Here is a 22,460-nt window from a genome sequence, read left to right on the forward strand (position 1 = left end):
CCCCCCCACACACACACAGGTGTTTGTTCCATAGCCTAGGCTTGCCTGGGACTCATTATGTACCTAGTCTTGGTTGTCAACTTGAGAAGGAAACCTCAGCAGAGGAATTGCCTCCATCAGATAGGCCTGTGGGCATGTCTGTGGGGCATTTTCTTGATTGCTGAACCGATGCAGGAGGGTCCAGCCCTGGGAAAGTGGTCTAGGCTGTATAAGAGAAGTAGTTGAGCCAGCCAGGAAAAGCAAGCCGGTAAGAAGCGTTCCTCCATGGCCTCTGCTTCATTCTCTGGCTTCCCTTGATGATGGATTGCAACTTCGTGGCCAAATAAACCCTTTCCACCCCTACACTGGCTTTGGTCAATGTTTTTTACAACAGAGAAGCAAGCTGGGCTGCTGGCTCTCACTTAGTGGCAATCGCTTTGCCTCAGCTGCCCAAGCGGCAGGAGTATGGCTTAGTTACTTGCCCGGAAGTACTGTAGTTCAGCTTTCCCCTTGGCAAAGCCACTCTCCTTTGTTCCTGCCCCTTTAACGCTCCTTGGAGGGCAGTCTGCTCGTCTTACACCTCAGTGCTGGGCTATGTTCCTCTTGCCTGAGGGCAGAGTGGTGGCATAATTTGTCTGTCACTTCTGAGTGTGAGCTTGTTTCTACTTATTATCACTTGTTCCTATCAGTGTGGTGATGTGAGTCCAGGAACCCTTATTCCTCTATGGTACGTGTGTGTATGTGTGTGTGTGTGTTCCAGGCTTCCCAGCTGGTACCCAAAACCAAAGAGGGTATTGAGCCCTACATGCAAGCCCTGTGACATTGTGATAGTTGGTCTGACCAAGATGGTCATTTAGTGACTAGCAAGTGGGTAGCACATAAGGGTGGATATCCCAGACAAAAGGATGCTTTAACCTCTGGGGTGCACAGAGCAGCACAGAGTGAGATTTTATCACACACTCAGAGTGATGCATAATTAAAACCCTATTTTGACTTATTTCTGTATTTTTCCAATTAATGACTTTTGACTACAGTCAACTCTAGGTTACTAGAATTTGGAAAAGTGAAATCAGAGATGGGGGGGGGGTCCTACCATATTTAGGTTTTGAGGTCTAGTCCTTTGGAACTTCATTTTGATGCTGAAGATCTTCCCATTTTGTTGCCTTAGAAGTTCTTTGCCTTTGGCTCCTTTGTTACCTGGATACACTCCTGGAAACAATGTATTTTGCTTGGTTTTGAAAGCATCCTTGCTTCTTGGCCCTACAGAATACTCCAGGCTCACTTCCTATGCTTCCTGCCCCGATCTTAGAGTTGGAATAGTCTCTCCCAGCAACTCTATTTTCTTTTCTGGAGAATGGGATTAGAAGCCAGGATCTGGCCACTTGGCCCTTGTTATGATGGAGATATCTCTTCTCCTGAGACAGAGGGAAAGAAATAGGAGCATACATACATGTATACACACATCTGTTTCTATGGATAGCCATTGTATATCAAGTTTAACACGAGTGTAATCCATTAGTTTAAGTACCTGACTTCTACTAACTTCTATTACTGCAGGAACCAGCCTAGGCTGTCCTCTTGCTAGTCTGTGAACAGTGAGAAACTTGGCTTCACTGTCTACCATCTGTGTCCTTCATTGCTAAGTCCCAGTACGCATAGTGGTGTCGTGTACCCCACGGGAAATGATTCTATCAGACAGAGCACAGTGAACCCCGCTGCTCCTTTTGGCTCTCAGCCTTACAAGCTCTGTCTTGAGGTTGCTTCATACATTCTTAATACCGTTAAATTCCCTCTGCATAGTCTAGATCCCCCGAATCCCCAGGATCCTCCAACCTCTTACACAGTTTTCTTTTTAAAATCACAGACACCATGTGGCAATCAGTGTTGAGTTCTTCTTTAGCTTTTGACAAATACATGCCACCATTATAATTTTATACAGAACAGCTTCATCACCCTCAAGTCCTTTGTGTCCCCTCCCCTTCCACCATTGCTAGCCCCTCATCTTTTCATTCTGCCTGTACTTACAATTTTTCCATCTTTTGTATTTCAAGTTCCTAATATCATTCTCCACCCACCCCCAAGATGCAGTCTCACTATATAGCTTTGGCTGCCTCTGGAACTCATTGTATAGACCAGGCTGGACTCTAATTTGCTATCCTCCTGCCTCGCCCTCCTGGGCTCTGGGATTATAGGTGTGTGTCACCATCTCTGGCTGAATCGCTTCCATATCTCCTGGAGACACCTGGCTGCTTAGTGCTTGCAGTCAGCAGTCTCATTTGGAAGGCCCGGGATACCAAGATTCAGACCATGAGAGAGGAGATCTTGTCAGTTCTGGGCATGCCCTTTTGGGTACCATGTATGGTCTGAACAAAATCTCAGATTTGGAAATGGTGTTATCTTTCGGGACTTAGTGGATGCTGGACATGGGTGTGACTGAGGTGGGCTCCGGGTGTCTCACGCTGTGAAGTTCGAATTCACCCTGTAGACCAGAGGCCAAGGGTGGCAGTGGAGAGGCGGCTCCTGTTTGTCTTGTCCACAGGAGACTAGCCTTAGTCTGACTTTGGTATTGGATGCTGCTAGTTGGATGTCTGGACAGGTGTAAATCTCTCTCTCAGTTTCTGAGTGATGCGGAAGGGGCTGGCTGCCTCAGGCTTGCTCAATTGTCACGTGGCATTAGGAGCTGTGCACTAGTCTTGCCTGATGGAGGCCTCATTGACTTTGCTTCCCTGTCCTTAGAGGTCTGCTCACCCCCTGGATGCAGTGGGGCCCATGACAGTTGGGTTTCTGTCTGGTCAGTGATCCAGTTATGGCCTTCTTCCTGTTTCATTTATGTCTTTTAAACTTCCTATTTTTATTTGCTGTGTATGGGTGTTTTGCTTGCATGCATGTGCACATGCACCGTGTGCATGCCTGGTGCTTGTGGAGGCCAGAAGAGGGCATTGGATTTTCTGGACCTGGAGGTATAGAGTGTTGTGAGCCACCATGTGGGTTATTAGCAACAGCTAGCTACCATATGGGTACTGGGACTCAAACCCAGGTCTCTTAAAATCTGAGCCGTCTCTCCAGCTTCTCGTTCATCCCTTTCTTACCCTGATGACTTTTCATTCCTAGTGCTGCAGATAGAATGCACCCCCTGCACATCTTCTCATGTCCCAGGCGGCCATGAGCCTAGCTCAGCGTGACCTGAGGATGACTTTGAATTTCTGACCCTGGTTTATGAGGTGCTGGGGAAGGAACCCAGGGCTTGTATAGATTAGGTGATCATTCTGCTGACTAAGCCAGACCTCAACTCTTGTGTATTTTTGTGTATGTGTGCACATACACATGTATGTATAGGTGTGTAGCACTCAGAGGTCAACTGGGTATCATTCCTCAGGACACCTTCCACCTCCATTTTTGAGACAGGATCCTCCATGACCTTGAATTTCATTTTCTTTTTTAAAAGTTAGGTTTTCTTTTTTCTCTCTTCCCCCCCACCCCGCCACAAATGTATCTGTGTATATATGCCAGTACTTGAGACTATCCCAACAGTTTGTGAGAGCAACTTGTGGGAGCTGGTTCTCTCCTTCCAGCACATAACTCCTGAAGGTCAAACAAATCATCGTGTTTGGCAGCCAGCACCTTTTACTGCCTGAGCCATCTTGTAGGCCCTGGAACTTGTCAAGTCCACACAGGGTGGTTGGCTGTGAAGCCAAAGGGATCTCTACTCATCTCTGCCTCCCCAGGGATTACAAAGGTTCACTGTCACTTCTGACCAATTATATGGATTTGGGATCAAACTCAGGTTCCCACGCCTGCACAGCAGCCATTTTGCTGGCTGTGCATGTCTTTGCCAAGGCTTATTTCATCTCTCAGGGGGTTTTCCTTTTGAGACAAGAACCCCACCATTAGCCCAGGCTGGCCTTGAACTTGATCCTCTCAGCTTAGCCTGAGTGCCGGAATTGCCGGAATTGCAAGAACGTGCCACCTCACTTGGCTTTTGCTACTGTTTTTTAAAAGTCAAAAGGAGATGTAAAATAATAGCATAAAAGTTATGGGAGATTTTCACAGTGTTTTAAAAATAATTAAATATAGCTTTTCTGCTTAGATAAAGACACAATTGTCCCCTTTCAATTACTACAGTTTATCCAAGTCCTACATTTGACAGCTTAGTTATTTCTGAAACCTTGAGTTCAATTGTGGAAATGATTTCATTTACATACTAATAATTTTCATTTCAAAAATGGTTTTCCCACTCATTGAGTTACATCATTTAGTTTCTAAATTTAACAAATTAAAGTTCTATGGAAGGCTGTTACACTATTCATAAACTTAATTGTACTTCTTTGATATTCAACCTCTAGTCATATATTTAAAGCATCCATTTTGCTAAAACACCTTAAGGCTCTGAAGTCATGATTTGTGTCTCCACAGCTTTTGACATCCCATGCGTCAGCTGCACCCCTCAGTACCACAGAGTTTCTTGGATGTTTCCAACATCTCAAAAGGTCAAAAACAGGCTGGAGAGATGGCTCAGCAGGTAGGAGGGTTTCATGGCACAAGCATGAGTGTTGGTGGAAGTTTCTGTCCTGCCAGACAGCTCCCAAATAACCACACAGAGACTTACTAATTATAAATCCTTGGCTGATAGCTCAGGCTTATTACTAACTAGCTCTTACAACTTAAGTTAACCCATTTCTGTTCATTTATGTGCTGTTACATGGCTCATGGCTTCTTACCTCATTTTCTACATGTCCTGCTCCCTTTTCATCTCTCTGGCATCTCTGTCCTTCTTCCCAACATCTCTCAGTCTGGTTCTCCCACCTAACCTCTTCCTGCTTAGCTATTGGCCAGTTCTTTATTAAACCAATGGGAGCAACACATCTTCACAGTGTACAAAAAATTGTTCCACAGCACATGAGGACTTGAATTAGAATTTCAGCATGTATGTGAAAAGCTGAGTGTGCCTGTGGAGAGCATCCCTGGGCCCTGCTAGATGCCAGCCTCGCTCCAGGTTTGCTGGAGAACCTGACTCAAGGGAATAAGGCAGACTGTGATACAGCAGGTGCCACATGTCCTCTGGGCTCTGCATATGCATAGACATGTCCCTGCATGGTCATGTGTGCATACACATCACACATGTACTTGCCTGCAGCACACCACACACACACACGAGAGAGAGAGAGAGAGAACAGAGAGAGAGAGAGAAAGAGAGAGAGAGAGAGAGAGAGAGAGAGAGAGAGAGAGAGAGAGAGAGACCTGGAGTTTTCCTACTACATCTTAGGGCAACCTTAAACATTCAGGATGCAGGCTTCCTGTTGAAGCCACATATGGAGTAACCACCAATCCTGTTAGGACTAGTGTCACCTGGGGAAAGGGAACCTCAGTTGAGAAAATGCCTCCATCAGATTGGCTGGTGGGCAAGTTTGTAGGGCATTTTCTTGATTACTGATTGATGTGGGAGGTGCCAGCCCTAGGCAGGTGGTCCTGGCTTGTGTAAGCAAGCTGACCAAGTCACGAGGAGCGAGCCAGCAAACCATTACTCTTCCATGGCCTCTGCTTCAGCTCTTGTCTCCATGCTCCTGCCTCGGCTTCATCTGAGGACTGTAACCTGTAAGTCAGACAAGCCCTTTTCTTCCTGAGTTGCTTTTGGTCACTGACTATCACAGCAACATAGAGGCAAACCAGGACACCGTGGCTGCCCACCTGTCTCGAGACTCCGTCTGGGGGTACACCCGGCACAACTGAGCTTGTAGTTTGTCCTCTCCTGTTCTCAGTGCCCTGTGGCCACCACTCCCAGAGCCACGTTATCCATGTGCTCAAGAGGAGAGGAGAATGCCTTACATAACTTAGAAAAAAATGCCTTTGGAAAGGTTGGCAATGCTTCTTCCTTCTATTTTTTCTTTTCTTTTTAAAACATGGTGTTAAGTAGAATTTTCCTTTAAAGACAGCATCATATATAACCAAGGCTGGCATGTAGCGAAGGGAAATCCAGAACTTGTGATCTTCCTGCCTACACTTCCCCAGTGCTTGGGATTGCAAGCAGACACCATGACCCCGGGGTTGGTGCGGTGCTGGGGATTGAACTTGAGGCTTCAGGTATGCTGCTAGAGAAGCGCTCTACCAACTGAGCTACATCTTCAGTTGAGAATAAATCCTTTGGAAGTTGAAATACTAAAGCCAAATACAACTCTCCTCTCCTGGTGATGCAGTTGGAGCCCAGAGCCTCAAACATGGCAGGCAATGTTTTCCTATTGAGTTTCATTCACCCCTAGTCCCTCGCAGGGGGTGAATTTATTTTATGAACTATTTATTTTATATTGATGTGTGTGTGTGTGTGTGTGTGTGTGCACGTGCTTGTGTGTGCGTGTGTGTGGGTATAAGTACATTAATAAGTGTGTGATACCTGGCTGGGGGAAGGGACTTGGAAGAGTTGGTTCTGACCTTCCTCTGTGTGGGTTCTGGAAATCAAACAAGTCATCAGCCTTGGCAGCAATAGCCTTTGCTCACTGAGCCATCTTGTCAGCCCTGGATTACGACTTTCTTAGGGAGTAGAGCCTCGTTTTTATAAAGATATTTATTGAACAGAATAATTCCGAAAGGGAAGTAAGAAATAAGTGATTGGTTTTAGGAGGGAGTCACGAGGCGGAATGAACACAATTGGCCTTTTTGGCAGAAACACGAAACCTGCTGATTTCAGTTTTGTTAATTGGAAAAAGGCACGGAGATTAACAGGTGCCTGAGAAGTAATTAAGCACGGATTTATGGAGCTTTTATGTTGGGCTAAAGGTGATTGTGAAAGTCTCCCTGTCAATTGTTGAGAATATTGGGGGGAGGGGCATTTGCATTCTGCTGCTCTGATTGGCATACTCTCCAATGAGCCCTGGATGGCAGAACGTGGTCATTTGGAGTGGGCAAAGACTGTGTGACTTAAGTTGAGGAGGTTTGATGTCTGGTTAAATGTGTAAGAAGGCTCATTTCTACTCTGCCCGAGGACAAAGGTGTCCTGTCCCTCAGAGATCGGTTATTACACTTGACCCCTCACTTTTCAAGGTGATGGGCTGGCCATTACAGCTGCTCAAACAGACTCAGGAAAACCAACCAGAAAGGGATGATTTATATTACTGTATTTCACACAAACATACACACACACAAATGCACTCTTGATGTATTTCACACACATACACGTGCAAATGCACTGTTGTATTTTACACACACACACATACAAAGGCACTGTTACTGTATTTTACACACACGCATGCATGCATGCACACATGCACATCTCCAGCAATGTTGGGGATGGAGCCCAGAGTCTTGTGCCTGCTAAGCAAGCACTTTGTCATTGAGCCATGGCCCCTTATCCACCGCACCTTCTCCCTGCCTCCTATCTGTTACCACCACCGCTATCATCCACTGTTGTCTTCAATTTAAGATATTAGACGGTTGGTTTTAAAGCCTCCTTGGAGGGAGGGCGGTTCAAGGGCAGATGGGTTGCTGAAGGCCAAGTGGCATTGGTTGCAGCCGGGCTGTGGAGAGTGGCCCCGAGGAGAGAAGTCAGTGTGATGGTTTATGTAAGTCGCCACACACTCATTTGATCCAAGAGAGGACAATGAAATGATCAGGTTGCCAGAGTGGCTCAGCAAAAATCACTGAATCACTGTAGAGCTGTTAATTTAATTTTTTTTTCGCTAATGAAATAATTAGCAGAGAGGAGGCAATTTAGTGAGGAGTCCCCTCCCTCTCTTTTAATCTTGAGCTATTGATGATGGCTTTTATTAGCAGAGTGTCATTCAGTTAATGGCATCTTTCACGTTCCATCCTGCTAGTTCCTTTCTCCAGGATCGGGTCCCTCCAAAAATACCCATGAAGCAAGGGGCAGAAGGTCCGGAAACCAGGCGGAGCTGGTCTTCCGGCTGGATGCTGATATATTTATTTATGCTGGAGGAGAAAGGATTGGATCCAGAGAGGAAATCACTGACTGCTTTAATAGACTGTTCTAGAAACTCTGCCCCAGAGGCCACCAGATAGCCCAGCCAGCAGTCTAGGGTTTGCTTTGTTCATTGACCTGTGGGTAGGTTTGCAGAACCAGCAGTCAGTTATAAACCCTGAGGAATTCTAGCTGAATGTTTAAAAATTCTTAAAAACATTTTGAAAAGGTTTATCGATTTTTATTTTGTGTGTGTGACTGTTTGCCTGTAAGTTTGCTTGTGCTATGTGTATGCAGTGCCAGCGGAGGCCAGAAGATGGCACTGCATCCCTCGGAGGTGGAGTTGCTACAGATGCTTGTGATGGTTTGTGTGTGTGACTGGTTTGGCTGTAGGTCTGTGCTTGCACATGTGTATGCAGTGACAGTGGAGGCCAGAAGAGGGCGCTGGATCCCTTGGAAGTGGAATTGTTACAGATGGTTGAGAGGCACCATGTGGGTGCTGGGAACTAAATCTTGGTCTTCTCCCAAGAGCAACTAGTGCTCCATGGAGCCATCTCTCCAGCCCCACTATCTGTCAATCTCTGTGTATTCACTCTGTGTTTGTGGGGGGTGGGGGTGGCAGAGAATGACTGAGTTTTCCTCCTCATCTCTCACTTTGACCTGGAACTTGTCATTTGGCGAGGCTGGATGGCCAGAGAGCCCCAAGACCCCTCTTCCCCTAGTGCTGGGATTACAAGTGTGTGTCACCGTAGATGGCTTTATTTTTCATTTCATTTTAATGAACTTATTTATTTTACATGGGTTTTGAGGCTAATACCCAGGTCTGTTGTGGCAAGCATTTTGCTGACTGCACTATGTTCCCAACTTAACAGGTCTATATTTTAGGGTACTTCTCTTTGGTTCAATGTACTGTCTTTCCTGTGACCTCAAGTTGACGTCATTAGAGGGCCTTGACTGGGCGCCTCTGCTGTAGAAGCGTTTCCTGGTGGCTAGTAATCACCCAGTTTCCACGTCCCCAGGGGAGGTGCTGATCTCCCTGTATCTCTCACCGCAAGAAGCGCTCCAGCGGCTATAGGAGATCAATACCCACCAGGTACTTAAAAATATCCTGACCAATGGAAGTGGAATGATACAGCAGAGGAATTGATCTCAGAATGCCCAAAGGCAAGCCAACATCCGGAAGTGAGAGCGAACCTAAGTCAAGGGTGTGTGTTCCTGTCCAGTTTGTGAAGGGGAGTGGACGTCAATGGGCTGTTATTCAGCAAAAACACCCACACCATTGTCCCTGGCTGGGCACCCAGCCCCTAGATTGTCAGAGGCATAAACTGTCAGCGTGCAAGGGGAAGAGGTGACTCTTGTAGCTGGGTTTGGTGAAAACAGATACACCCCCGCCCCCCGCCGATGTTCTAGTCCCATCTTAATTATCTATTTTTATGTTTTGAGACAGGGTCTTGAACTCATCATGTACCAAAGGTGACCTTGGATGCTTGATGCTCCTAAGGCCTGCACTTAGCAGACTCAACCATCACAGGCCTGCTCCACCGTGCCTGGTTTATGTGATGTGCTGGGGATCAAATCCATAGCCTTGTGCCCATTAGGCAGGCACCTGCCTGCTGAGCTACATCCCAGCTCCACTCCCTATGGGCTACTGCAGTAGATTCTGAGTGGCCGCCTGCTTCATCTTTGGAAAGGAGCATCGCTGTAGAATGGTACCTTGTTTCATGTCTTTGCACTGAGTCCCTCAGAAATGTCTCCTGGTACCTGATATTGAATTCTAGTGCTCCCACATCCGCCAGGCTCTGCCATTCTGCCTGGTGCTAGGACAGTGTGTCCGTCCTGCCCGCACCATTTGGGACACACCAGCTTTCTTCTGTCCTGTCAACCTGCTGTGCCCACTACCTCCCCAAAATTGTTAGTTATTATTCAGATCATGGTCATTTTGTTTAGCTGGCTCTTCTGGCCCTTGTTCTTCTGTTTGTTGCTCGGACTAACAGGTCTCCGTGACAGATAGACCAGGTTGGATCTTGTACACAGCAGCGTACTGTCGCTCTCTGCGTCTGGTTTTCTAGGGAACTTATTGTGTGGGTAGGGCAAAAGCTCGGTTGGTGAAGCACTTGCCATGGAAACGTGAGGACCCGAGTTCCATCCGCAGCATCCACATGAAAGTCAGGTGTAACTTCAGCGCTGGGAGGCGAACACAGGATGATTCCCAGAGCTCTGTGGCCAGGCAGGCAGAATTGGCAAGCAGTCGGTTCAGTGAGAAACCCTTTCTCAAAAACAAGTCCTGTCATAATTAAGGAGGACACTCGCCATTGACCTCTGCACACATCCACAGGTGTGCACACACATACACACACACACACAATAAAGTGCTGATTGATGCTGAATGTACTCCTTATATCTCTGTAGTTTCCCCATCCCTCAATGGAGCACCATTTCTGTGAGGGCAGGAATGTGTCTTTGTGTCTCTCTCATGTGACTACCTAGGAATCAAATCCTGCCCTACTGGAAGAACAATAGTGTCTTTAACTGCTGAGCCATTTCTTTGGCCCCTATGTGTCTGAGTATTTACACGTATGTGGGCACACGTGCTGACATGTGCAGTGTGTGTGTGTGTGTGTGTGTGTGTGTGAGAGAGAGAGAGAGAGAGAGAGAGAGAGAGAGAGGATAAGAGGTTCATGTTGCTTATCCTTAACTGTTCTCTACCTCATCTATTGAGGCAGGGTCTCTCACCTGATTCCACAGCTCGCCGATTTGGCTGAGTGTCAATAGCTAGCTGGCTCTGGAATGCTCTGACTCCATCTCCCAAGGGCTGTGATGACAGCTGCCACACACGCCCAGCACTTGAGTGGAATCTGAGTCCTGGCTCTCGCGCTTGTGTGGCAGGTGCTTACTCACTGCGCTGTCTCCTTCTTCCCTAGCTTTGCCTTTTGCGTGATGGTGACAATGGAAGTGGGACAACAATTATGAGGAGACAGTTTTGTTTACTGGGACCACAAGGGAACACAAATGAACCCTCTTAGGCACAGCACTGAACTAAGCCCAGAGGGATGCTCCATCAAGGGAATTCCCCGAGGACTCCCAGTGCAGTTAGTGGAGATGTTCATAGCATCACTGACAGTATGAGGAGCTGTACTAGTACGCAGGCTTCAGCTGCAGCTTGCTGGTGGGAGAGCTTCAGAGGCAGGTGAATGCTGTCCAGAACTGAGTCATATATATTTTATAAAGAACTCATTTAAGAGGTGGCCCTGGGGTGAAGTCGGGAGTGGAAAGGGATCGGCCGTGTGGTTCTTTTGGTGAAGCCGGGCATTCGTTTGCTCTCGCCTGGCAAGCTGAAGTGGCAGATGCCCCATGGATCTCCCTGAAGGATGTCTACCTGCTGTGGTTGCTGCCCTTGCTGCTGTGTGTATGGTCTGAAGCCCCAAGGAGGTCACTGCCTAAAGCTATTCCGTCAAACAGGCAGGATTCGTAAGCTTGGACATGGGGACATGCTCAAAATTCTGTTATGGGAATGTGTGTCTGTAGACCTGCAAGGAACACGAATTCACCCCCTCCCCTCTTCTCTCCTTTCTCCCCCCTTCCTCCCTTTCTTTTTGAGACAAGGTCTCACATCTGGCCTTGAACTCATTAGGTAGCCAAGGATGACTTAGAAATCCTGATTGTACTGCTACCTCCCAAGTGTTGAGATTAGGGGTGTGCACCCCTTGTGACCAGACACCTTTTTCTCTTTTTTATCGCTTCTCTCTCTCTTTCCTTCCTTCCTTCCTTCCTTCCTTCCTTCCTTCCTTCCTCCCTCCCTCCCTCCCTCCCTTCCCTCCCTCCCTCCCTCCCTCCCTCCCTCCCTCCCTCCCTCCCTCCCCCCTTCTTTCTTTCTTGAGATGGGAGTCTCCCTGGTCTCAAACTCTGTGTGAGAGGGGATGAAGTGGGGGAGAGATTGACTGTCTGTCTGTGTGTGTGTCTGTCTGTGCATACATGTGTGGAGTCCAGAGGACAATTTAGGGTGTCATTATTTAGGAACTGCCACCTTGCTTTGTTTGAGTCAGGGTCTCTTGTTGACCTGGGCTCACTGACTTCTCTAGGTTGACTGATTGGCCAGAAAGCCCCAGGAATCCTCTTACCTCTGCCTCCCCAACACTGAGAACACAAATGCCACCATGTGCCTGTTTGTTTGTTTTGAACCTAAGTTCTAGGTGTGGATCTCAGGTATTCAGGGGTGAAACTGATCTCAAGCCTGTAACAGGAAGGCTGCTTGTTTGTCCCAGCTGCCCAGAACTAAAATAATCACACAAACCATATTCATTAAAACACTGCTTGACCCATTAGCTAACCCATTTTTATTCATCTGTATACTGCCACGTGACAGTGGCTTACCAGCAAAGCACGTCTATCTCCTGCGGCGGATCCACGACGTCTCCTTGACTCTGTCCTTCTTTCTCCCAGCATTTAGTTCAGTTCTCTTTGCCTACCTAAGTTCTGCCCTATCGACAGGCCAAGGCAGTTTCTTTATTCATTAACCAAGAAAAGCAACACACAGACAGAAGGACCTCCCACACCATAAGCCCTCTCTCCAGATCCTGGCCTTGAGCTCCTCCTCCTTTTGTCTCAGTGCTGGAGAGACAGGTGAGTGTCGCCATGCCCACCCCCTTGCCTTGTCTTTCTGTGGAATTTCCCTTTGCTTGAGGTGATTCGGCCAGTCAGGGGTTATTCAATTGACAGGCTTCAACAAGAGCCTTTTCCTGTCTCTCTTGCTAAGAAGCCTTAGATATTTTCTTCAGAGATGGAGTGATGCAGCCTCCAAACCAGATTTGGAAACTATCAAAGGGCTTGCAATTTGGTGATATTTGTTAATCTGTGTGCCTCAGTCTCTGCTACATTGAAGGATCATCACTAATGCCACGAAAATGGCTCCCATTATGGAACACCACGTGCTCCCTGACACATGGATAAGCTTGATGTCACTCACTGTGTGTATCTTGAGAAACGGGAGCTGCAGCTTATATCTATAGAACATCATTACAGCCTGTGCCCCTGCATAAATAGGCCAGCTACCACAATCGTTAGGGTTTCCTTAGTTTATATGATTTGGTGGGTGATGCACTGTGCTTGCTGAGTGCCAAGGCTTCTAAGCATTTTTCAAACACTGACCTAGCTCGTGTCCTTGAAACTCCCGTGCAGGGATAGATTCATCACCAGTGCCTTTGTTGCTTGTGTCTTTGTTTGGTGTGTGAGTCTGATGTTAGGTTAGAGACCATTCTCTTTCAGAACTCGGCCCACACCTCCCCCCTGCTTCTGGATGGTGTGGATCAGCAAGCCTGCCTTGGCCTTGCAGCTGAGTCCAGAGACATGCCCCAATCCCTGGAGCAGCTAGCTCTTTGAATTCTATCTTCTACCCATCACCTTCCTGACTGGTGATTCTGGCACATAGGCTGGCTTGCCCTGGTATGAAACCCTTCTTCCTCTACAGGAAGCTCTAAGAACAAGGAATTTTTTTGTCTTTTGGAGCTGAAGAGGACCGAAGGGTCTGTACCCCTCTGCAGGACCCCAGCTATGCTATCCATGATCACTCTATTCATGTAGGTCTGCTTTGGACCTGAAGTCCTCTTCTCCCACCTCAGGGTCCTATCATGGCTGCCCATGGCTGTATCTTCCCCAGTTAATTCAGCCTTTCTGATGGGCTTTCCATCCCAGCTTCCTTTGTGCCAAACCTCTTCTAATATCTTTTAATATTTATAGCAGTTCTCTGATTTAAGAAATATTTATTACAATAAACCTCAAAACTGAGAATTCTGCCCATTAACACACTGCTGCATCCGTCCCCCAATCCCAGAAAACCGGGGATGTTGTACCTTTCTTCTGAGTTCAGGGGTTATAAACACAGCTGTTTCTCTAGGTATAGACTGTGACAAGTTCAGACTTAGCTGGGAATGACTTCCATACAGTGGCCTTTGAGTTCAGCTGGTGGGAATTCTGGTCCAAGAGGCCGTTTGTCCTCTCTTTGGGATTATGTGTTCCTTGGAGACTGCATTGTGTGCCCTCAGTTGTCCTGGAAAGACCCAAGCAACTGCAATATGACTCTGTGTGCTCCCCGCGGGCCACACCGTGCCCCCCCCCCCCCATTCATGTTGTAGGGACATGGAGATTTCAATCTAGCATGTGGTAGTTACTTGTTTGTTCTTCCAGGTTCATTTAATTAGATGCCAGGTGAAGCCAGCCAGTCAGCCAGCCAGCTAGCCAGCCAGGGGATTTCAATTGGAAACTGTATTTGTTCTAGAGCCTTCTGAGGTAGCCCGGTCTGATTGCCCATAGATCACACAGACTTCTTGGTGCATTAGTGCCTGGGACTAATTGCCTGCTTGGCCTGGCCTGCCCTGCTGGGCCCTGAGACTGCTGACTGGGTAGCTATTGGACTTCTATTGAGTGTTTTGGTTCCCTGCCAGCCTGGGAGGTGTGGGTCACACTGGGCAACAGAAACTGAGCAATAAATGAACACTGGGTGTGAGGAACCCTCAAGAGGGAGCTATAGGAGGGGCTGAGCGAGGAGAGGAGGGTGCCATGAGTATTGGGTGACAAAATACCCCCCAAAACAACTTGAGGAAGGTTTATTTTGGCTTACAGGCTTATAGCTTGAGGGTGCTGTCCACCATGATGGCAGAGACATTCGAGCAGGAGCGCCAGATAGCTCTACAGTCAGGGGCACGCTTCCTGTCTCTGTTAAACCTCCCTGGAAACACCTTCATAGCTGTGTCCGGAAGTGTCTTCTAGGTGATTCTGGGTCCAGCGAAGTTGGTGACTCCCTGAAGCCCTCTGCCAGGAAGCATTCTTCCCTCATTAGTTTGTGTTTCCCCCTTCTGCCCCTCCCCTTTCCTTCTAAGCTGATGCTTGCAGCTAGGGATTCTTGAGATTCTTGGGTACCCTTGGGTCACAGGATCCAGCAGGACCCTCTCAGCCTTTGAATTCCTGTCTATATGTTTGATACATTTCTTGATCAGTATTTCCTCCTTTCCACCCCCCTGCATTAAAAATTCCCCCCCCCCCGCCTCTGTGTGTGTGTCGAGATGGCCTAATTGGCTAAGAAGTCATACTATCCTTGCAGGGGACCCCAACTCACTTCCCAGCACTCATTTCAGGGAGCTCAGAACCACCTGTAACCCCAGTTCCAGGGCATCTGATGGCTCTTCTCCACAGGCAGCTGCAGTCATGCACACACACACAGTGACACACACACACACACACACACACACACACACTAAAATCTTAAAAAATAATTGGGGGTTGTGGAGAGATGGCTCAGTGCTGGCTGCTTTTCCAGAGGACTCCTGTTCAGTTCCCAGCACCCACATGGAGTCTTCTAATCATCTGCCAGGTCCAGGGATTTGATGCCCCCTTCTGGCCTCTGTGGACACTGCATGCATATGGTAGCCAGGCTTGCATGCAGGCAAAACACCCAAATACATAAAATCAAAATCAAAATTTAAAACTTTATTTTTGAAGCTGATGTTCTGTGTCCTAAGGTGGAAATTCTCACTGACTCTGCTCTCTGAAGAAAGCAGTGTAGTGTAGGGATGGAGAGGGCGCGGCTACATCTGCTCCGTCCTTATGTGTTTTTGTTGGTGGTGGGGATTGAGCACAGGGTGTCACCCATGCTAGGCAAGCTGCCCAGAGCTTCACCTCCTGCCCACAGATCACACCTGCTGTGGCTTAGCTCTAAAACGAGGGAGTTAGTCGGCCTCTCTGTGCCTAGGTTTCCTCATGTTGCCAAACGGGTGCTCTTCGTACCTACCTTCTACATCATAAGGCGAGGCAAGGATTACTGGCTGTTTTTATTTTTCTCTACACTTGCTGTTGTTTTCCACAGTCTGGCACTGGCATGAAGCCCCAGCTCTAGATACACCAGCTAAAGAAACAACAACCCCGCCACTCACGTGAAAAGCCAGGCAGCCCGGTGCTGGAAGGGCCTTGCTTGCCAACCAGTCTAGCCCATCAGGGAGCCCCAGGCTCAGTGAGTGACCTTGTCTCCAAACCTGTGGTGAGAGCAATTGAGAAAGACATCTGATTGATGCCGACTTCTGATCCACACAGTCTTTTGAGAGTCGTTGCTGTTTTTCGAGACATCTGAAAACCCATGTGACAATAGTCTTTTCTTCTACAAGGGATTTTCAGTATGATGGCAGTTGTCTGGGTTTCTAAGCGGATGCTGGGGTTTGGATGCTTTCTGATTGGTGAGTGATTGGTCATACAGCTGTCATCTGGTCATTAGCCTGAGTTTCTTAAAATTAATATAGCCTTATTATGACTTTCATATGTAAGAAGCAGTGGGTGCACTAGGCGTTATTTCCAGTCCTGGGCATGTGGATTCGGCAGTCATGTGGTTTATTATCAATCAGTGTGCTGATTATCAATTATCAATCAGTGACTAAATTATCAATCTCTGTGCTGAAGCAAGGACCAGAGCTATCACGTACCGTTCCCGCTCCCTCGGAGGGACCACAGGTTTGGTTCCATACCACATTTCCCACAGATGTTAATAGTTTCTGTGCAGTAGGTGCTTCAGCTCACTGCGGACCATTCTGTAATCTTTCAGACACTGTTTCTGTCAGGGGTCGAGAGAAGAAACAGTTACCAGTTCAACACTGGGCAAGTACAGGTACCCAGCTGTTGGGGGAAGCAGCGAGCATCATAATTCAATGTGTTAAAGACATTCGCAGGCTGGAGAATTGGATGGGTAATTAAGGGCGCTTGCTGCTCTTGCAAAGGACCCAGGTTTAGTTTCCAGCACTCACGTGGTAGCTTACAACCACTTGTAACGACACTTCTGGGGATCTGATGCTCTATTCTGACCACTGTGAGCATAGGGATGCACATGGCGCATGACATGTATGCAAGCAAAACACTCATACACGTGCTATAAAATAAATCTGAAAAAAAATGTAAAGCTGTCCCCATTGGCCCAGGAGGAAGGACCTGTTGGCTTCATGCAGTGCTGTTAATTCTGTGTTGCTCTGTGTCTGCCGATGACAGAGACAGCTTAAGGAGGAAGAGTTGTTTTTGACTCATGCTTCCAGAGGCTCATTCCATGGCTACCGGGGCCCCCTGTGCTTGGGTGAGCACCATGGCAGCAGCTTTGTGCTCTGTTAGTTGGAGAGAGAAGAGAAAATGGATGCTTAGTGGGTAGTAGGCCTGTTTCTGCCACACCTGGTTTCAGCCGTCAAGTTACCTCCTGGCAGTTCTTAACGGTGTCAATGTGTCAACATTCCTGCTCCTCGCAGTGAAAGTGGGGCACATCCTTCTCACAGGCTCTCTGCCTTTTCCTGCCCCCCCCCTCTTTATTTCCTCTGTCTACCTCTCTGTTGGATGCTATAGTTCCTTGTGTTCAAACCCACTCCTACCCACTTCCCTCCTTCCTGGCATGGTTTCTGGTCCTTTGTCATCAGCTCAACTGTGGCTGCCAAATGTAGGTTTTACCTAGTCTCTATCGTTCTACCTATCCATAAAGATCAGGAGTCAGATGTTGGGGTGAGAACCTGCCAGATCAGAGAAGTCAAGAAGGGACTGGCTGATCTCCCTTTTGGGCTGGAGACCCAGCAAGAGAAGCATCTCCCTGCTTGTCCCAAACCAAAAAGATTTCAAAACTCTTAGTCTCTCTCTATTCCTTTCTGTGTGTCTCTGTATTGGTCTTCCTGGCTCCTCCGTCCTCTCTATGACTAATTCCTGTCAATTAGTTGCTGGCTCCTCCCCTGGTCTAAGGTTAATTTTATTAACACAGTCTTGGAGTTTCAGAGTTATGTTAAATATCCCACAACATATACTCTCTCTCTCTCTCTCTCTCTCTCTCTCTCTCTCTCTCTCTCTCTCTCTCCCTCCCTCCCTCCCTCCCTCCCTCCCTCCCTCCCCCCCCCCTCTCTCTCTCTGTCTCTCTCTCTCTCACACACACACACACACACGCAACTTTGTAGTTCATACTGTTATCACATTTTCAGCATAAGGCGCCTTAAGAGTAGATAGAGTCACAGGTGAGCAGGAGACCCTAGGCCCCTCTCCCCCCATGGTGTTGTCCCTTGCTTGTCTCAGAACTCTGGGTGGGAATTGGAAAGTTACAGGTGTCTGCTACAGGACAAACCCTTGATCAGAGAAGTGGACAGTCTCAAGCCCCAAACGATTGGCAGGTAAGATTTTTGTCCTAAATCAACAGGTGGGGAATTAGGGAAGGTGGACATCCTGGCCCATGGAAGAGAGGTCAGAAATTTCTCATGATCCAGGGACTTCATAAAACACTGTCGTGTCCCAAGTCAACATGTCAGCTCTTTCTGCTTTCCCCACGCTGGCATTCCTTTCTGCAGAATTGTGTATTAAACACGGCTGCTGGAGTTTATTGTCATCTTTAGTTCCAACACCACCCTCAGCCCCCAGAAGCTGTGATTCATCCCGTGTCTCTCTTCCCCTTGTCTGGACGTTTCTCACAAACAGAATCTGACCACATGTCATCTTTTGCCTCCGGCTGCTTAAGCCTCGCATGCTATTGATCCCCCCCCCCCCCCCCCCCCCCGTCGAAGCCCGGTTCATTTCATTCTGATTGCTGAATGGTGTCCCGCAGTAGACGTCCGTCGTTTTCATCTGCACACCAGTTGATGGGTTCCCGCTCTTGCCTGCTCTAAGGACTACTGCTCTGCGTGTTCACTCCGGCTTCTTTAGGTGCCAGTAATTGTGCTCCATTCCTGCTTAGACTCCTAGGCGCGCCTGGCTGTGCTTCCCCAGCAAGTGCTGACTTTCCTCCCAGCTCTGCGGGAAGGTTGCAGATTCCCACATCCTCACTGCTTACTGTTGTGTGTCTGTTTATTGTCGGCATTGCAAGTGTGTGTGAAATGGGGCTTATGGGGCTTTCATTTGCATTTTGCTAACGACTATGGAGTGTCTCTTCTCGTATAATTGTGTGGTGTTTCATCTACACGGCCACCCCAGTTTAGTTTCTGCTGCCGTGATCCTACAGCTTGATAAAAATACAACCTAGGGAAGAGACGGTTTATTTAAGCTCCTGGCTTAGGCTTACAGTCCATCATGGCTGGGAAGTCTGGGTAGTGGGAATGTAAAACAGCTGGATGCATCGCGGTTGCAGTTAACAGCAGGGATGGATGCCCGCATGCCTGAGTGACACCCTCCAGCTTTCTCTACCATAGTCCAGGAGCATCGGGAATGGTGATGCCCACTTACAGGCTGGGTCTTCTCACCTCTGTTAATGGAATCAAGACAGTCTCCTCCCAACACGCCCACAGGCCAACCTGACCTAGACAGTTGCTCACTGAGCTACTCCTGTTGATTCTAGGTTTTTCCATGTTTATAATTAAAACCACGCAACACAACCGTCAACCTCATTGGGCTGGAATCACTCAGGAATCACCCACCTTGGTGTGTCTGAGGGTGTTCCAGAGAGGTTTAACTGCGGAGAGAGACCCACCCTGATGTGGGTGGGACCATCCGTAGGCTGGGGTCCCAGGATGAATAAAGAGGAAAAGTGAGCTGAGCACCATTGTTTATCTTTCTCTCTGCTTTGCCCTACTGACACGATGTGACCAACTGTGTCACGCTTCTGCCATCGTGTCTCCTGTCATGACGGACTGAATCCCCTCAATGAGCCCAAGCAAACCTTTCCTCCCTCCCTTAAAGCATCTTATAACAATCAGAAAGGAAACAATGCATTGTTAACCTTTTCACCTTGGTTGGCAAAGTGGGATCTTCTGCCCGATTCTGACTGGGTTATGCATCTTTTTCTTCCTTAAAAATAAGATCTTACTGTGTAGCCCAGGCTGGCCTCAAACTTGCTGTGTAGTCCAGGCTCATCTTGAACTTCATCTTCCTGTCTCAGCTTCCCAGATGCTTGGATTACAGGTGGCAGCTGGCTTCCTGTTGTACCACTGAGGTGAAATTCTGTCCATGCTCTTGCTGTGTGTTCCTATAATTTGCTGGGTCTGTCAGAGACTGTGTGGCAGTACCCCTCAGAGACTGTGTGGCAGTACCCCTCAGAGACTGTGTGACAGTACCCTTTACCCAGAGGCTCTGTTGCAGTCCTGCTTGTTGGTTGGCCATACTCCACTTTGGGTTGTTTTCGTGTCTGCCCTGGCTTTGACTTTCTGTCAGTCTTCTGACAGCTCTAGAGTGTGTGGGGGCTGGGGCCTGCTCAGGCTTCAGCTGCCTCTGTGCCCAGATGTGGGGGAACCCAGGAGAGTGTGCAGTCCCCTCCCTCATGAACCTTCTGGTTAGACCCCTGACTAGTCTGTGCTTTACTCCAAATTGGTCTGTAGCCTCCATCTCAGGAGGCCTTTGGTTCTCACAGTGCACCTGTGGGGCATCTTCGCTGCTTTAATTGACAGCGTTTCCAGGTGCATTGGCTTGTCCCTCTCTGCAGAGAGCACAATGCCTTTTCTGTTGGCCTGGCCTCCGTGAACTATTTGCATAGCAGGACAGTCATGGGGACAGCCAGACTTGGTGCTTAGGACAGTCTCAGCTGGGTGTGCAGCTGACACTGGGGGTCAGAGCTGGTTCGCCTTCCTAGTCCGTGCTGGGAAAGATAGAACCCCTGTAGTAGGTGACTCCGTCCCTCCCTGCTTGACAAGGTTTCCCCCAGCCTTTTCCCATACTATGGGTAACCGCTTGCCACCCTCTGCTGAGGCCTCTTGATGTGAAGACGGCTCCTATTCCAGGTACCATGGGGTCACCCCCCTCTTCCCTTCACCGTGCTCAAGTCCGTGACTCTTCAATTCTGTTTCCTCATCCCAGACCTCAGTTCCTCAACCCTGGGAAGCTCTTACAAGTTACAGCCGACTAATTGACTCGCTTCTGCCGTGATACAGTGTCACAGCTGGAGTCTAGGCTTTATACCCCCTCTCTTACCTCTCAACACCCCCGCAGGAAAACTGGGACATAATAGGGGCCCAGTAAATCATTCTGAGAAATGCATGCTGGTGAGGTGGATCAGTGGGAATAGCATCTGCCACACAACCCTGAAGATCTGAGTTCAAGCCCCAGGGCCCACATGATGGAGAGAACCGATTCTCAAAAGCTGTCTTGCGAACTCTGCATGCATGCTGTTGGTACCTGTGTGCACGTGTGTGTGAGTGTGCATGCAGACACACACACACAAATAATGAAGATGACAATGATGATAATCATTAAATAAAAAAAAAATAAAGAAATGGAGGTCCAAGACTGTGAGTCAGTTGGTAGAGCGCTTGCCCAGCATGTACTAATCCCTGAGTTCAGTTTCTTGTGTGCATAAACCAGGTGTGATAGCACACACTTGTCTGGCATTCTGGAGTTGGAAGATCAGAAATTTCTCAAGGCTATCCTTAGCTACATAGTGATTTTCAGGCTATCCTGAGCTACATGAGAACCTGTTGTAGGAGAAAAAAAAAAGAAAAGGCAAGATCAACAAGTCGAGTGAATCCTTGGCTGTGGAACTAGAATTGTCTCCTTCCAAACCTTGCTGGACTTTTTTGAGCTATTTTGTCTTTAACCATAATGTGAATCCATGTACCCAGAACATGTGACCCACACAGACCCATGAGAAAGAGCCCAAGTACAGCTGCCCACCCTGAGGCTGAGCGTGAAGCCCCACATGCTGGTTAATTCTGATGCTCAGTTGGGACTGGGTTTTGAATCACCTAGATGACACACCTCGGGGCCTGTCTGTGTGGGAGTCTGCAGAAAGGCCTCGCTGAGGAGAGAGAACCCACCTTGACTGTAGGTCACACCATTCGCAGGAGCTAGGGCCCTAGATGGAATAAAAAGGGGAAACTGAGCTGAGCACGAGTGTTCATCTGTCTACTTAATTCCGGCTGTGGGAGCAATGTGACCAGCTGCCTCACACCCCTGTAGCCACGCCCTCCCCATCATAACAGACTGAGAACTAAAATAAACCGTTGCCTATAGTTTTTTTTTTTTTTTAACTCTTTGAGGTCCCACTGCCCAATTTCTAAATAAACACACAGAGACTTATTCTTACTTATGAATGCCCGGCCTTAACCAGGCTTGTTTCTAGCCAACTTTAATACTTAAATTATCCTGTTCCTCTTTAACTACATTTTGCCTATGGACATTTTACCTTTCTTTATTCTATTTATCTTTCTTTCCTTCTTACTCTGTGACTGGCTGCGTGATTGGGTAACTGGCCCCTGGCATCCTCCTCTGCTTTTTCTTTTCTTGCTTCTCACTCGTCTCTCTTTGTAAGATTTCTCCTCTTATTTATTCTCTCTGCCTGGCAACCCCAACTATCCCTCTCTTCTGTCTAGCTATTGGCCACTTAACTCTTTTTTAGACCAATCAGGTGTTTCAAGCAGGCAAAGTAAACAACTTTACAGAGTTAAACAAATGCAACATAAAAGAATTCAAAACATCTTTGCATCATTAAACAAATATTCCACAGTATAAATGAGTGTAGCACATCTTAAACTAATATTTTACAATATTTCCCCCTTTTTTCTAAATAAAAAGAAAGGATTTTAATTTTATATAATAAAACTATATACAACAAAACAGTAATCCAGTTACATTTACAATATTCAGTCTGTCTATATTTAGAAAATTC

General features: G+C 47.7%; 1 protein-coding gene across 3 annotated transcripts in view; it reads left to right on the forward strand.

Moving 5' to 3' along the window:
* Osbpl10 (oxysterol binding protein like 10) overlaps positions 1-22,460 on the forward strand; it is a 232,928-nt gene that overhangs the window by 45,619 nt on the left and 164,849 nt on the right. For 2 of the 3 annotated variants that reach the window (XM_038324096.1, XM_038324097.1), the window contains exon 1: positions 4,422-4,498. The exons of the other annotated variant lie outside the window; for it this stretch is intronic. In XM_038324096.1, coding sequence (XP_038180024.1) covers positions 4,446-4,498 — 53 coding nt within the window. In that variant the 5' untranslated portion in view covers positions 4,422-4,445. Of the gene's footprint in view, positions 1-4,421; positions 4,499-22,460 lie in introns of those variants that run through there. 3 annotated transcript variants of the gene reach the window in all.

Source organism: Arvicola amphibius, chromosome 3, assembly GCF_903992535.2.
Source record: "Arvicola amphibius chromosome 3, mArvAmp1.2, whole genome shotgun sequence".
Taxonomy (NCBI): domain Eukaryota; kingdom Metazoa; phylum Chordata; class Mammalia; order Rodentia; family Cricetidae; genus Arvicola; species Arvicola amphibius.